We start from the raw sequence: 14,869 nt of genomic DNA, 5'->3' as shown, positions 1-14,869 counted from the left end.
TGAAGAGAAAGGCTCACTGGAAAAAATGCAGACTGTCATATAAAGATGGACTGGAAAGTGTCCCCACCTCTGAAAGGCAGGTTGTGATTTCTTATCAGGATTGTTTAATTGAAAATGTTGTAACAACAAACTGAAGAGGCAGAAATATTTAAAAAACACTGATTTTTATTGTTGTCATAATGTGTCTATTGTATAATGCTTTACAGAACACACAACATTTGGCTTTTCACAATTTGCTACAAGTTCAACATTTTTTCTCCTGTTTCCTTTTATCACTATTTACATTTTTGAAGAGTTTTCAAAGAGTCTAAATAAACTAGTCAGTGATTGTCTCTTACTGAAGCATTTCGATTTGTTTAGCGTGATGTTAGTTTGTCAATGCAACTTACCAAAAGCCAAACCATTCCAAGCAGGAAGTCTTTTTGGTGCATTTCATTTTTACGGTGTGACAGTATCGTTTAAAAGTGTTCACAATGCTGACTTCATTCAGACCTTCAACCCAACGTGCACACGTCCCTCTAACCTGCTGCTCCCTCACTCCACTTTTGTACTCTTCTCATTCTTGACTTATATATTAAAAATACTTTTGCCATAGCAGTAAAGGTATATTGTGTTAGAGCTGGAATGAGGATTATGTAGAAAAACTGCCAAACAATTACACATTATGGATGTTATTTGTTCAAATTAGTTTGACTGTCTATTTGCATGGACATTGTCCACATTCATATTTTTACAAAATGGTACCTTTTTTAAAGGAGCTACACTGTTGGAGTATTTAGGAGACTGGTTCCTTGAAAAAAAAACAAGGGAAATGTATTTCTATAATAGTTGTATAGATACATATTTTGAGATGTAGACCAGTTCTTCAGACGCAGGTTTCGCGTCAGTCAGTGCCATTAGTGAACTGGGAAAGCTTATTCTCCAAGTCAGAGATTCTCTTCTCCTGAGACAAAACTGTGGCCTTCAGATTCTGCAGCTCTTCCAACAACCTCCCAAGTAATTCAGGCTGGACGGCCAGAGAAAGAAGAGAATAAAAAAGGGAAGAAGGAAGGAATAAAGACAGTGACGGGGAGTGGAGAATTTGGGACAAAGAAAAAGAGAGGAAAAATAGGTCAAGGACAGTGAGCAACTAGGAGAAATAAACCAAAACAAAGAAGGGAGCTTTAGGGAAAAAGGTTGTGGGCAGGTATAAATAGAGGAGAGATAAACAGAAAACATGTTAAACAGGGAGGCAGATGTTCAGGAGGAATGGTGCATTCAGGTAACGGTTGCAAAGCTAGAGTGAATCGCAAAACTGTGCAACATAAAGCTACAGATCAAAAGCAGGAAAGCTTAGGTGGCAACTTAAATGAACACAGATTAGAATACACAAGTAATGTACACATTTATATATATGCAGTGTATATATATTTGATCGCCTTGGTGTCACTCCAAATTTGTCAAAAAATATAATGGGAAAAGTATTTTTATAGTATGTTGAAAAATATTTAAAAAAGTCAAAGCACAGTATATCTGAAAAATAAGTCATAGTATAGTATGTCGAAAAATATGAAACAAAAATTATAATAGTATTTCAGAAAATAAGTCATACAGCATGTCAACAATAACATGAAAAATGTCGCATTAAAATCCCAGATTGGCCCTTGTATGCAACAATACATTAATTGAATATTCTATATACATACACAGGTTATTCTCTATGTGGTACTTCTCGAATGCCACAACTTACCGGAAGATTGTTGGTGTCCAAAGTGGACACGCTGCGTCGGGTGGTTGGTCTGGAGTCCAGCACGTTCTTCTTTGACACTTTGAACTCCCGGCTCTTGTGCGCCACATACCCGCCCCTCAGGGATACCAGGATGGGGTCTTCGTCGCGGCCATTCAGCCACTCCTCAGGCTCCATAGCGGGCTCGGGCCCCGCTGTGTCCGGGTACAGGTCGTCCTGAAAGAGGTCCGACTGCAAGAGAGGTGCAGAGGTGAATAAATAAAAGACAGATGGCTATGTGGGTGTTTTTGTTTTTTTAAATGTACAGTATATACAGTAGTTGCTTTTGCAGGGTTAATCAAAAGGATTTATCTATTTTTGTACTTAAAGGATGAGTGGAAAGGACATGAAAGCAGAGCAGAGAGGGAAAGACTACCGACTAAAACAAAAAATAAATAAAACTTCATGATCAGGTTTTGAATTATTTAAAAGGACAGTGTAGAAATACCACACTATTAAAGATGCTCTACCACAAGTGAAAACCCTATATTATTTTGTAAAAGTATAGAAAGGATGACAAATCGTAAAAATAGTACTTGCGGAGTGAAAGAACAATATTCCTTTCTGAAATGAAGTGGAATGGCAATAAAGTAAAGGTACCTTAAAAAGTTGTACTTAATTGTATGTAGGCCTACTAGGTTCCTGCAGCACTGATACAAGTCAGAAACGTGTAGAGAATGATCAGGCTTACCTTTCTGGGCACTGTCATTGTGATGGGCTCACACTTCTTGTCCAGGAGCTTGAATAACCTAAGAGGACAAGTGAAGAGAGAAAAGAGACGCATCAGCCATTGTCACACATGATTTTAATTTTAAATGTGAAACGTTTAAGATGGTGTCATGCACTGTGAGAACATGGTCTCAGTTCAGTGATGATGAGAGTGTAAGGTACTTGATAGTCAAACGCTCTAACTTATCATACACACTGCAATAATGTAAATATGTACTGTTAAGAGGAAAGATAGTGAGCACTTTAAGCTTCACCTCTCTCATGCAACATCTGTATTGTAGTGAACCTTCAGTGTCTTACCTAGCGATCTCACATTTGGTCACGTCCACCCCTCTCTTGGGCATGAAGCCCATCCCTCTCTGGGGCTCCTTACTGCTGAAGGTGCTGAGGTAGTGAACAAATGGCGGCTCATCTGTGATCTCAAAGTAACGGATACTGCTGTCCCCCTACACACAAACACAGAAAACACACCTAGTCAAAACTGTATCATTGATAGGGCTGCAAGTACAATCAATCTGCATTTATGAAGCATTTATGGACAAGTAAATCAAATGTGTCTGTACCTTTCCACAGAGGTAGACCATGCTCGCATCTGCATCATAATACGGTAACAACACTCCATTACTTGTGTCCAACTCCAACAGTGCGATTGGCTCCTCAAAATTTGTCTGTGGAGAGCAAAAACAATGAAGAAAAAGTGCTGTGTACATGCATGTAAGTGATTGTAAATGTCTTCTCCTTATGATATAGATGAGCTTATGTTAGATGTATTTGTTTGTTACCGGGTCCCAGAGTCCGAGCTCTCTCTGGCTCATCCTGGTGAACCCTGTGGTGAAGATGTTTCCGTCTTTGGTGAAGATGGCTCTCATTGGCCGGATCCCCTCATGTGGAGCCAGACGTTCCTGTTGGTCGGCACAGGGTCAGACGTCACTACAAGTGAAACTATGAGCAACCTTTTTTCGGATTTTTAGGGATTCATTCAAACTCAGCCGACAGCATTGATGTAGGTGTTTAGAATCAAGGGTAAAGTAAGTTTCAATGTTGTTGAATGGTTTTGTGTCTCACTGTGTCTGGAGGTCCTGACGATATATTCAATTAAACTTTAAATTAAAGAATCGAGACAAGAGATGTAGTTTATTTTACAAAAACTTTACAAAACTGTGTGAAAAACTTACTGCAAGCCTCTTGACTTGCACAATTATTATATTTATGTGTTATTTATGCCTCAATTTAAACAAGATAAAAAAGTAGTCTCTTGCCATTGATTACAGTAAATATTTGTTCTCAAGGCCTTTATTTGCCTCATCAATTCTCTACAGAAAGCCAATGTTAGTGTATTTCCCCAAATGTCATTATGTGTTATCTTAATTGTTCCTTTACTATGTCAGTAATATACAATATACTCATATTTCTTAAGAACTCTGATAGTGGTGTTAGAATTAACTATATTGTGAAGCGTGTATATATCAATATTTTCTGCTCACGCACCGCAACCACGTCCCTCTTGCGGGGGTCGCAGACACGCAGACGCCGGTCCTTACAGGTGGTGCAAAACAAGCTGCCGTTTCGGTTCCAGCTGATGCTGTAGATGAGGTCTGGGTGGTCGTCCATGGTGATGAGGGGCTCCCCCGTCCCCACGTTCCAGATTATAACCAGGTTATCACTGCCTGGGGTTACACGAAAAGATCTGAATGTATTCACACACTTTTACATAAGACAAAAGACTTGGAAGACAACAATGTGTGTGTGTCCTACCCGCAGTGAGAAGTATGTTGCGTGCAGTGGGGTGCCAGGTGATGATGCCCACTCGTTTGGAGTGACCCTCCAGCACCACCACGGGGTCGGAGAGGGGGCGGGTCAGCGAGTGATCTGGGATCTGCCACACCTGGAGAGGAGGGACGAAGAAAAATCAGATTCTGTGTCCATAACATGCACTTTCTGTCCATTGTAAAATTATGGTAGCAACTGATAGCTTACTTTTATTATTCATCCAATTTTAAAACGTATATGCTATGACTTTTTTCAACAAACTATACTCTTTTCGGCAGACTAAACTATGACACTTTTCTTTTTTCCAACATAGTATACTCAAACGTACTATACTTGTCCTTTGGCCTTTTTTCCAACATATACACTATGTTTTTTTCGACTTTTGTTGAAATGTAAATGTAAACTTCAGGTTAAAATGATACTGTGTAATGTATATGTAATTGTATAATACAAACACACAAACAACACAACTGACCTAGGAAACTCTTTCCTCATTAATGTCAGTACAGTTTGTTGAAATGTTGCCTCTTTAATTAGCCATACATCATCATTGATTGATCCCTATATGCTAACACATACACAATTTCACACGCACCGAACTCTTATGAGCCTTTGGAGATGACACAATGATCCGTATCAGTGAACTGAGGAGAATGACATCACCGTTATGACCTTTCTGCTCCACAGTGGCAACGCTGCCAAAACTGGACAGCTGCAACTGTCTCTCAGTGTGCTGGACATAAACAAAGCAAGCACACACAGAACTCTAACAGCATCCAAGCAGCTGTTGCCTTAGGAGGAGAAGCGATTCAATCATGCATCGCACAAAGATTCCTGCGATGTCGTTGAACAAATGTGGGCAAATCTGTCCGCAGTGACAACTGTGCTGAGTCAACGACATGTCATTATGCATTCTTTATAATTGACACATGCTGAAAACTCTTTTTGACAAGGAATTTCGAAAGAGAAAATGCATAATGCCAGCTTGTTCTCGGTCGCCAATGCAAGGATTTTGTGTTTAACATCATAGCGTACTGAAAAAAACTGATTTTGCAGGATTTTACAATCAGCTAAAGTGTCTCTCTACAAGTTATTTGCATGAATAAAAAGATGAGTTAAAATATTTCATCTTAAAATATTTCATCTTTCTCTATCATCTCCTGTACTCCAGGCCTCACAGTGACCCCTGCTGACAGATCTATGTGATGAGATTCAGAGCTACAGAGTTCTGCAGGTTATTTCAACCAGGTTTAAAAAAACTACTAGAGCTTCAGTTGGCTGCTGCCTTTAGTCCAACACTTTACATTTTCTATGTTTAGCATTCAACTGTGTGTGTGTGTGTGTGTGTGTGTGTGTGTGTGTGTGTGTGTGTGTGTGTGTGTGTGTGTGTGTGTGTGTGTGTGTGTGTGTGTGTGTGTGTGTGTGTGTGTGTGTGTTTACATGACCTACATGTTTTAACATCCTGATGTTGTCCGGCCTTAAAAGATAATGCTAAAACATCATCAAATCACTTAACCTATGCACAGAAAAATATCAGGAGAGTTTCAGGAGGATTTATAATGTAAAAGAAAGTCCTGCCATGTCAAACACCTACACACAAATACAAAAAAACATGGACAGGTTTGAGCAGCAGGTGAAGCAGCAGTGATGTACCGAGAAAAGTTTGTTGCAGACCAACTTGTCATGAAATAAAATATATGACAAGCAGACTTATGAAGAGGTGAGACGGAACAGGTGGGTGGACAGACAGACAGGTAGACAGACAGGTAGACAGACTGATGACTCACTTCAATCATTTAACAAGCAGACTGAGATGACCTCTACGGCAGCTATCTGAGTCACCGAACAACAAACTCCTCCACATGCATTTGCAGATTCTCGCTCCCACTTAGAACTGTTTTCTTCACACACACAAGCACACACACACAGACACACTGATATTACCATAGCAGTAGTGTCCTCTGAGCAGCTAGCCAGGATATTGTCGTCATGAGGGCACCAGTCGATATCGAGGACGGGTCCAGAGTGGCCGTTCACCAGCGGGTAGTTCTTATCCACTCGACCCGACTGCAACACACAGCAGCAGAGACACAGGACTGAGTTAGGACTAGATGTAAATATTACTTACCAGCATCCTTTTGTCAAAGCTAAGGGGGAAACAGTGAAAAGCCGTTAATTTGGTGATTTGCAGATCAAGAAACATCAAAGCATGTAGGTTAAAAGCTAAAAGAGAAGGTTTTTTTGACATGTAAAGTTATATGTAAGAGTATTTCGGTAACTATTTCCTGGATGTTATTGCATCACACAGCGAATAGTTTGCTTAGTGAAAATGTGGATGTTTGAATATCCTTGTTTTATGTTCGATTTTTACGTGTTCATCCAAATGGACCTTACAGTGGTTTAGTACTATTCCTAGGATCAAATATTTCTTTTTTTAATTTCACATTTTTTAAGCCAACATGGAAACAAAGTCCTTAAAGTGCTCAGGAAAAATGACAATTTGAGCAGCAAACACCTTAATAACTACATCTGCTGATTGAAATCATATGATACAAGAAAACTGGTCCTTGTAATGAGTTTTTCGTACATGCTATACATTCTGTTAAGTCTACAAAGGATGTATCCTGTTAGTGGGTCACGGGGCAAATCTTTTCTGTTGGGCTCTTTTGACCCACACTTTCTTGCCCTCACTGTCTATACATGGAAGGTTTGTTCATAGGAAATATGCATCGTGTCAGGACGGTATAACTTTAAGGGATGAAAACAACATTCAGGCACAGAGACTGTTGCTGTTGACCGGCAGCTGATTGACCCACAAATCTTAAGATCTGTCGATGGCCACTCTCTCCTGAAACCACAAAACACTTGACGCATTATGGTGGACTTCAAGGGAATACATTTTTTTTTTTTTATATATGGTGTATACTAAAAAACTAAACAAAAAAACATGTCAGGTCCAAGTTATTCCATGTTTTCCTGTTCCCATGTTTTCCTGTGTGAACATGGGTTTCAACTTTTGAGATTTCATTCCCTCCGCACACATACAACACACACCCCAGGAGAGTTTATTTATAGCTGAGCGACGGGGCACTGAAAGGGGAGTTTTTCTTCTGGCCTGTTGGGGACTTGAAGGGGGGGGGTAGATGGAGGGCGAGAGCACGTTGGTGTGTATTAATAGCATGTCTGTTCACCATGACTCCGGTTTATAATCACATCCAAACCATCTCCAAAAAGCTCATTGTGACTAATTATCACTGCTGACATGCTGATGACACTCAGCAGTGATGTCCTTGTTATAGCCATGAACATTCTAATAATTAATCTCAAAAAGGGAACAAGATGATGGTCATTCCTACCTCTAGTCTAAATATAACTCTACCATAACTCTTGTGGACTTTAAAATATGAACATTCTTCCAATATTATATGTTATTACCTAAACAGCAGTATTCTTCCGACTAGAGTAAATTAACTTTTTACTTCTCATAATGCTGGACTGTGATTGGCTGGTGGTGTTACTGTGGCAGCCTGAGGCCTGCTGTGTGCAGGCTACTCACTGGGCAACTCAATTGCTACAAACTTGTCTGATTATAGCAGCGTGACAGCGTCAGAGGTTATTTGGAGAGCTCCACCATGAGCTGTGATCTGCAGCTAACTGGACGGAGTGTGAGGCCGCTACCCAAAAAGAAGCAGGGTTTATAAACACTTCACAAATCTTACTGAAATCTTATCACATCAACTTAACCCATAGAACTATAAATCAGAAGAAGGAGGTGGAGCTTTCGTCTCACAATCAGAAAACTAAATAGGTAAATCATCAATTTCAGAACAAAAGTGTAAGGCTGAGAGGATGAGGGATTAAATCAACTTCAGCAGTTAAGTATTGATTTTTAGATCACTGTTTTCATCATATCAAAACAAAACTCAAAGCAATTTTAGCTTTGCCTAAATGCATCAAACGTGACATACAACAGAGAAAATCTCTTTTACTTAGATAGGGTCACTGGAGCTGCATATCTAACCTGGTAATAGATTGAAATATTATCTCCATTAACCATAAAATATTGAGACAAATTAATAGTTTTCTTTAGGATCTCCATGGTTTGTTTTAAGGCGATTTATATCATGACGAGTCTCCGAGCCACAATGAAGCATCACATCTTTAAATATCGGATCTGTTGCTTTTCCTTTTAGAAAGAATGTCCTTTGCGAGTCAACATTACAGCTAGAAACTAATATTTTAGTCTCTGCCAAAAAAGAAAAACAAAATCAAGTTAAAAAAAAAGGATTACATTGAATTAACCAAAGCACCTTTTTTCTCTCTTCCAAGACGTTGTATAAGGATGACACAGCCTTTTCTTTGTACCTGGGTCTGCATGAAAAAATGTGACCTCAGTACAGAGCTGTCTGCCAAAGCGTTGGGAGTCCTTCTCTTCACCCTCCTCATCACAGCTGATTATGTCATGCAACATCGATCCTCTCGTATCTACTTATAGCTAAACATCAGAGAACGTTTGGTTACTGAGACGAGCTTAGTCTAGGAATCTGATGCAAGATCTGGCAGCATGACTGTGAGGTGTTTGCCGTTTAGAAGATACACTGTACTGTAAAATGTCAAGGATGTATCATTTATTTGAATATCTGTCACACAAAAGTACAACGATCTGCATGATACCTTGCATGAGCTTCGGAAACTAAGCAATAAAGCTGGCAAGTTATATACTGTGTTATACAAGAGAAAAGCAAACTATGTTTAATTCTCTTTATCTTTCCCTGTATAGTTCTCCCTCTCTTATGTTATGTCCTTGTTAACCCTGCCTCTTGCATAACAAAGATAGCTGAGATTGGCAAAGATGAGCACCAAAGATGGACTACATTTTATTTCAACATACAGTCAAATACATAGAAAACACACTTTTTTCAAACCAATATATGTTGAAAGAATGCACAATTATGATCTTAATTTCTTATTGTTGATCTCCTTTTGTTCATGTGCCTGCAGTGGAGTCTACAGATATATTAGTGACTGAGTATTTAGCCACAGTGATGTTCCGAGCTAAATACTAACATCAGCATGCTAACATTCTCACAATGGTAATGCTAACATGCCAATGTTTAGCAGGTTTGATGTTAACCATGTTTAACATCTTATCTAATGAGCACCAAGCTAACAAGTGCATATATAACTGATGGATTGTCATTAGTTTTGCAGGTATTTGCTTCATCAACCACAACACTGAAAACAACCACTTTGAAGTGACGGGATGTTAGTTCTAGAGGGAAAGTTAGAGGATTAAGTTTATAGGATTTATCCTATGGAGACCATGAATAGCTATATGAAATGTTTCTGTCAATACATGCATTATTAAGTAAGATGTTTGAGTGATCCACTGACAGTCTAACAGACCGACATGCCATCTATAGAGGCAGTAGGACAGAAATATATTATATTCCTCAAAACAATATCTCGATACTAGCAGTTTTGTCTATAATCTTTTCCCTATCCACTCTGCAGCTTCACAAGTTTGAAAAAATGTCTTAATCTATGATGATGAGCCACATTTCATTTTTGGTATACCTTATTGTAGCACCAACAATATAGACATTTTATGTATTGGGATAAACCCCTTGAGATGCACCATCTCGTTTTCAAGGGGGTCCCGACAATAGCAACAACTTACAGACATACATAAACAAAAAGACAAAATGTAAAACATGACACACAAGACAAACCACATACAGTCTGTTAAGTGAAATTCAAGCAATGCACACAATCATTACAATTTGAGACAGTCGAGCAAATCAGTTTCATCAATATCAGTTAATAACAAGTACAGACCAGTTGAAGGTGAGATAACAATGCATGTTCAGATATACCCAATGATGCAAGAGATCTAATAGCAGCAGGTAAAGTATTCCAGTCAGTAAAACATCCTTGCCTATTGAGCACATGAAGTAATCCAAACAACAAGTATAAGCAAAGGCATAGGATTGATTTTCAAATGACTGTAAGTGAGCATTTACAACATTTATCAAAGCATGTACACGTTCAGATTTCAAAGTGACACTGAATCATAGACACTGAAATGATTCCTTCTTTGACCTCACTGACCTTAACGAGGGGCAGCACCAGGAACGCTCCTCCACCGCTCGACTCCACGATGACCGCCAGGAACTTTGGGTTGACGGCGCAGAAGGAGCTGTCCCACGTCACCTTTGAAACACGGATGTCATCGTAACCCTGCTCAGCTTTGACCGTCTGGCCAAAGACGTGGCGAAACTTACTCTGCCGCACGATGCTGCGACTCATGGCTGTGGCGAGTGGAGGAGAGGAGGAGGAAGAGAAGAGGAAGAAACAAGAGAAGGGAGAGGATGAGCGGGGAGGACTTGAAAGTAAGACAAATAAAAAGCAATGGCATAGGAGACGGTATAATGTTTAACATACATAAAAAATGTCAGCAACCAAACTGTTAAACCAAATATAATTAACACTGCAAATCACCAGCAGAGAATGACATAATGTTTGATTTTGAAAGAATCGATCTGTGTTTCGTTGAAAAGAATATTTCAACAGGGGGAAAAAGAACTTCAGAAAAAGCATTTCATCAGATTTACCAAACAAATGCTGCCCGAGACCAAATGAATGGTTAAAGCAGAAGAGCTTGTTGTGACGCTATTACACATTGTGTACACACAACCTGTACTTTTCATGTTTTACGTTCACTTATACAGTATGTATGTAGGATGCCACGTTCTTTGTTATTGACGCAGGCTGGGGTAAAATGCTTATAAGTGTGTTCTCTCTGAGCAGCAACTCTCACCTGATGCGTTGTTATGAGCAGGTTGGTTTGGTTTTCATTCGTTTTTTAGGGGTGAAGATTGACTCTGTTACTCTGTGGTGCTTTGAGGGCTTTTATTTTGCAAGGGCAGTTCACACTTCTTTGGTATTTATTTCATACATATTGAAATTAATATAAAATAGATACAAGATGATGCTAGTAAGGACTGCATTTCTTGTATAGTTCTTGTTTCTCGTAATTACATTCACTTCAGAAACATTGTTAAACCAACGGACTAACACAGGATACAATTCATACTGTATAACCATCAATACACTTTAGAGGCTCTTTTAGATCATTACGTGTGTTACGATGAAGGAAGGGGTCGATATGAACACACTAATATCTGTCAAAGTTGCAATCATTAATTAGAGATACTTATTGTCATTAACTTGACACAGGACTCAGTCTGTAAATGTGATGTCACTTACATCAATGCACCAATAAGGATTTATCAACATTCAATCAGAATCAATGTCCATCAATGGGTTGTTAATGTAATTGTCAGTCAGATAAAAGTCACACACACATAGCCCCGGTAAACTGAGATTTGAAATGCTAAAATCACAATAAATAATACTTAAAGATGTTGTTTACCCTTGATGTTGCTTATTTAGCCTTGACTATTTGATGCTGTAAGGATACTTTGAATTGAAGCCAAGGTTTCAGGTGCTTTAAATAACCCCCTGCATTTCTCTGAATAATGAACTTAGCAATGTGTTTGTTGACTGACTTCTTGCTGTCCTGCGGCTGTCCAGGGACCGGCCAGAGAGACAGTAATCCTCACAGAAGAAACAGGGGGGATATTCTATAACAGTGCCTGCCACCACAGCAGATATTTATAGTGATGGCCAAACAAGAGAGAGCAGTGAGACACAGAGCAGGTTGAAGAGGGAGAGAACTTAATATGCAGCGCACAACACAAGGCAGCAGTTACATTCAATAACACACATTTGATACATTCCCAGGGAGAATATTAAAAGATTTGACTTACACTCCCGCTCTGCCTAACATAAGGTCAAAAATAAAGAAAATCTAACTTCATATTGGTCAGGGGATGATCAAAATCTTTAATCTTTATCCCTCTTTTAACAATCACAAGGAACGACCACTGAGGACATTTGTCAACTTTCAAATGTGACAAAGTAAACATAAAGGGATCCAAATATGATGATATCAGACTTTCACAATGGAATATACAATATGTAGCCTCAATCTAAACCCAAAGACTGTGGGATACATGACTCAACCAGTCTGATGAGAGGTCAGAAGCTCTCTGTTATCGAGAGATTTACATTCCAGAGACCACTTTAGTCCCCTGCTGTGGGGATTATCAGGGAGAGCACAATATCATTCATATATGTCCGATACTTGTATCAACAGTATGTTAATCCTGTGCTTTCTCCCCCACATACATGAGATGCTCAAGAGCATTAATCAAAACTATACTTCTCTTACGAACCAAATGTATTTTGAACATGACAAAGGATTACCTATTTGCCTTGACATCTGATTCAAACATTTAAATGGCTTTGTTGTGGTCTAGTTAGAAAACATCCTTGAAAAGTCAAGATGTTACATAAAACATTTGATAAAATATATCCCTGAAGCTTCCACTGGTATTGGATAAGGGTAAATTGTTAATCGGTTAACAATCTAAGACATGTAGGCTTATGCTTTGGGTAATCTGTAACATAATAGTTATTTCTGTATTTGTATATACACAGACATTGGCAGTTGAAAGCCAGAACGAATTCAAAGTAAAAGTGTGAACATTGTGCAATATAGAAGCTAAAATAGACTTATAAATTCACCCCCGAGTGGAGATAGTCGCACTTAAATAAAAAGATATAAACAAAAATACGTGATGGAAGTTAAAGTCAATGAAATCTTGAAAACCTCAGACCTGCTCCTTTAATTATGCCACAGGTTAATGAGATAGCCCGCCATGGCTCTGGAGAGTCGACACAGAGCGAAAGAATGACACTGCCACTTTCCTAATATAGACATGACAAACTGCACTGTCCCACCCGGGCCGCTCCTCCCCCCACAGCCTCTCCTAAATAGTCCCAGAATGAAGACTCTCTGTGTGTCGCTTTATGGTTAATAAATCGGATCGTAAATATAAACTACACAAACACACATAAACACAGGAACATAGGCTGGCAGGTGCGTGGGAGGTGTGAGGGAGGGAGAGGGGGGAGGTTAATGTGCAACGTGCTTCTTAAAGTGCAGCTGCCATGCACGACTCAAGATCTGCTCCTTCACAGGGAAAGTGCATTATCACCATGTCCGACTCTGTATTGTTATGGGTTTTTTTGGTGGGGTGGCACTCAGTCCTCCTCAGCAGTACAGTGGCGAAGCTGACGCACCTCTCCTCCCCCCCACTGCAGCGCCGACACTCATATTAGGAAAGATAGCCCACACAGCTCACCTCAGGTTTTTGGGGAGACCCCTTGTCCCTGGTTCCCGGTTTCGGTTGTGTGGTCGCACTCCTGCTGCTCCACTGCTGGTATTCCTTTGAATGATAGTCCCTGCGAACCGGTGAAGTTTCTGAGGAGACGCACTGGACAACTACGTGACGCTCCTCGACAGGAAAGAAACGGTACCGGGGCAGAGCAGGGGGAGAGGAGGGTGTGTGTGTGTGGGAGAGAGGGGTGGGTGTGGGGTGGGTGGTTGCCGCTGTCTATTTTGGAACAGGCTCTGTCAGTGCGGGAAACGTGACTCGCGCCGGTTACAGGGGGCCAGGCCCTGGGGTCAGTGTCACAACTGTGGAGGTCTCTAATAGTGACTTAAAGGACAGTGGGACATTAACCCTGATATTGTCACTAACCAAATTAATCGAATACTGTTTGTTTGCAAGATGTCATGAGTTCAGATGTTCATGTTTGTCACCAGAGGTGGAAGAAGTACTCCGGTGTTGTTGTAAAAGTAGGCTACCAGAGTGTAGGAATAATCTGTGTTATAAGTAAAAGTCCTGCATTCAATATGATACTTAAGTAAAAGTACAAAAGTATTAGCAGCAAAGTACTCATTATGCAGAATGGCTCATTTCTGAATTATATATATATATTGTATATTTTAATCATAATGTTTGATGCATTGAAGTTTTTATCTAAGGCGCAGTACATTTTGATTTCTTTGTATACCTCAGGTTAGCTTGTGAATTTACTCCAGGTTTAGAAAAAAAGCTTTATTTTAGTATTGATTGTATTTCATATCATCAATCCAAATATGCAAAGTAACTAAAGGTATTACATATATAGTAAAAGCACACTATTGAACTCTGAATTGCAGAGGAGTAAAGGGACAAAGTAAAACGTTGAAATACTCATGTAAAGTACAAGTCCCTCAAAATTACTTAAGTACAGTACTTGAGTAAATCTACTTAGTTACTTTACACCACTGTTTGTCACATGATCAACTGTACTTTATATGAGTTTTCAGTGATAATATGTTTCCAAACACTCCATTTATAAAACAATAATCTTGAGGTTTCCATTTTCCCTTTTGTAGCTCATACTGCTGCAGCTACTTGTTTTGAGTACAGATTTGTATAGTATTTAAATTAACCCCTGACTGGATATTTGTTTCACTAAAACTACATTTGGGTTTGGATTTAAATACATGCAAACGATTTTCCTGCTGGCTTAACCTGCAGTTTTCCCCAATAAAGTTTTAAGGATAACAGTTTCCATTGAAACTACTTCCTATTTTAAAACAAATACTAAACGTAAGTAAAATAGATCATACTCACCTCTTATAAT

At 39.3% G+C, this 14,869-nt stretch overlaps 1 protein-coding gene across 1 annotated transcript; it reads right to left on the bottom strand.

The window, feature by feature from the left end:
• Nucleotides 1–145: 145 nt before the first annotated feature.
• coro6 (coronin 6) lies at nt 146–13,758 on the bottom strand. The gene is made up of 11 exons (XM_034099955.1): nt 13,537–13,758; nt 10,376–10,575; nt 6,209–6,331; nt 4,250–4,379; nt 3,983–4,161; nt 3,277–3,396; nt 3,058–3,162; nt 2,795–2,940; nt 2,457–2,514; nt 1,730–1,957; nt 146–1,006 (listed from the first exon to the last, which is right to left on the bottom strand). Exons 2-11 carry the CDS (start codon nt 10,571–10,573, stop codon nt 884–886), a joined length of 1,410 nt encoding a protein of 469 aa, XP_033955846.1. The 5' UTR covers nt 10,574–10,575; nt 13,537–13,758; the 3' UTR covers nt 146–883.
• Between the last annotated feature and the right edge of the window lie 1,111 nt (nt 13,759–14,869).

This window comes from Pseudochaenichthys georgianus, chromosome 14, assembly GCF_902827115.2.
Source record: "Pseudochaenichthys georgianus chromosome 14, fPseGeo1.2, whole genome shotgun sequence".
Taxonomy (NCBI): Eukaryota; Metazoa; Chordata; class Actinopteri; order Perciformes; family Channichthyidae; genus Pseudochaenichthys; species Pseudochaenichthys georgianus.
This window is presented reverse-complemented; position numbering and strand designations above follow the sequence as displayed.

Excerpts from the sequence above, each read along its gene's own strand:
- coro6 (XM_034099955.1), bottom strand. The coding sequence starts at position 10,573 with ATGAGTCGCAGCATCGTGCGGCAGAGTAAGTTTCGCCACGTCTTTGGC. Across the intron at positions 6,332-10,375 it reads TGGTGCTGCCCCTCGTTAAG|TCGGGTCGAGTGGATAAGAA; the intron begins GTCAGTGAGGTC and ends TGTGTGTTGCAG. Across the intron at positions 2,515-2,794 it reads ACCAAATGTGAGATCGCTAG|GTTATTCAAGCTCCTGGACA; the intron begins GTAAGACACTGA and ends TTGTCCTCTTAG.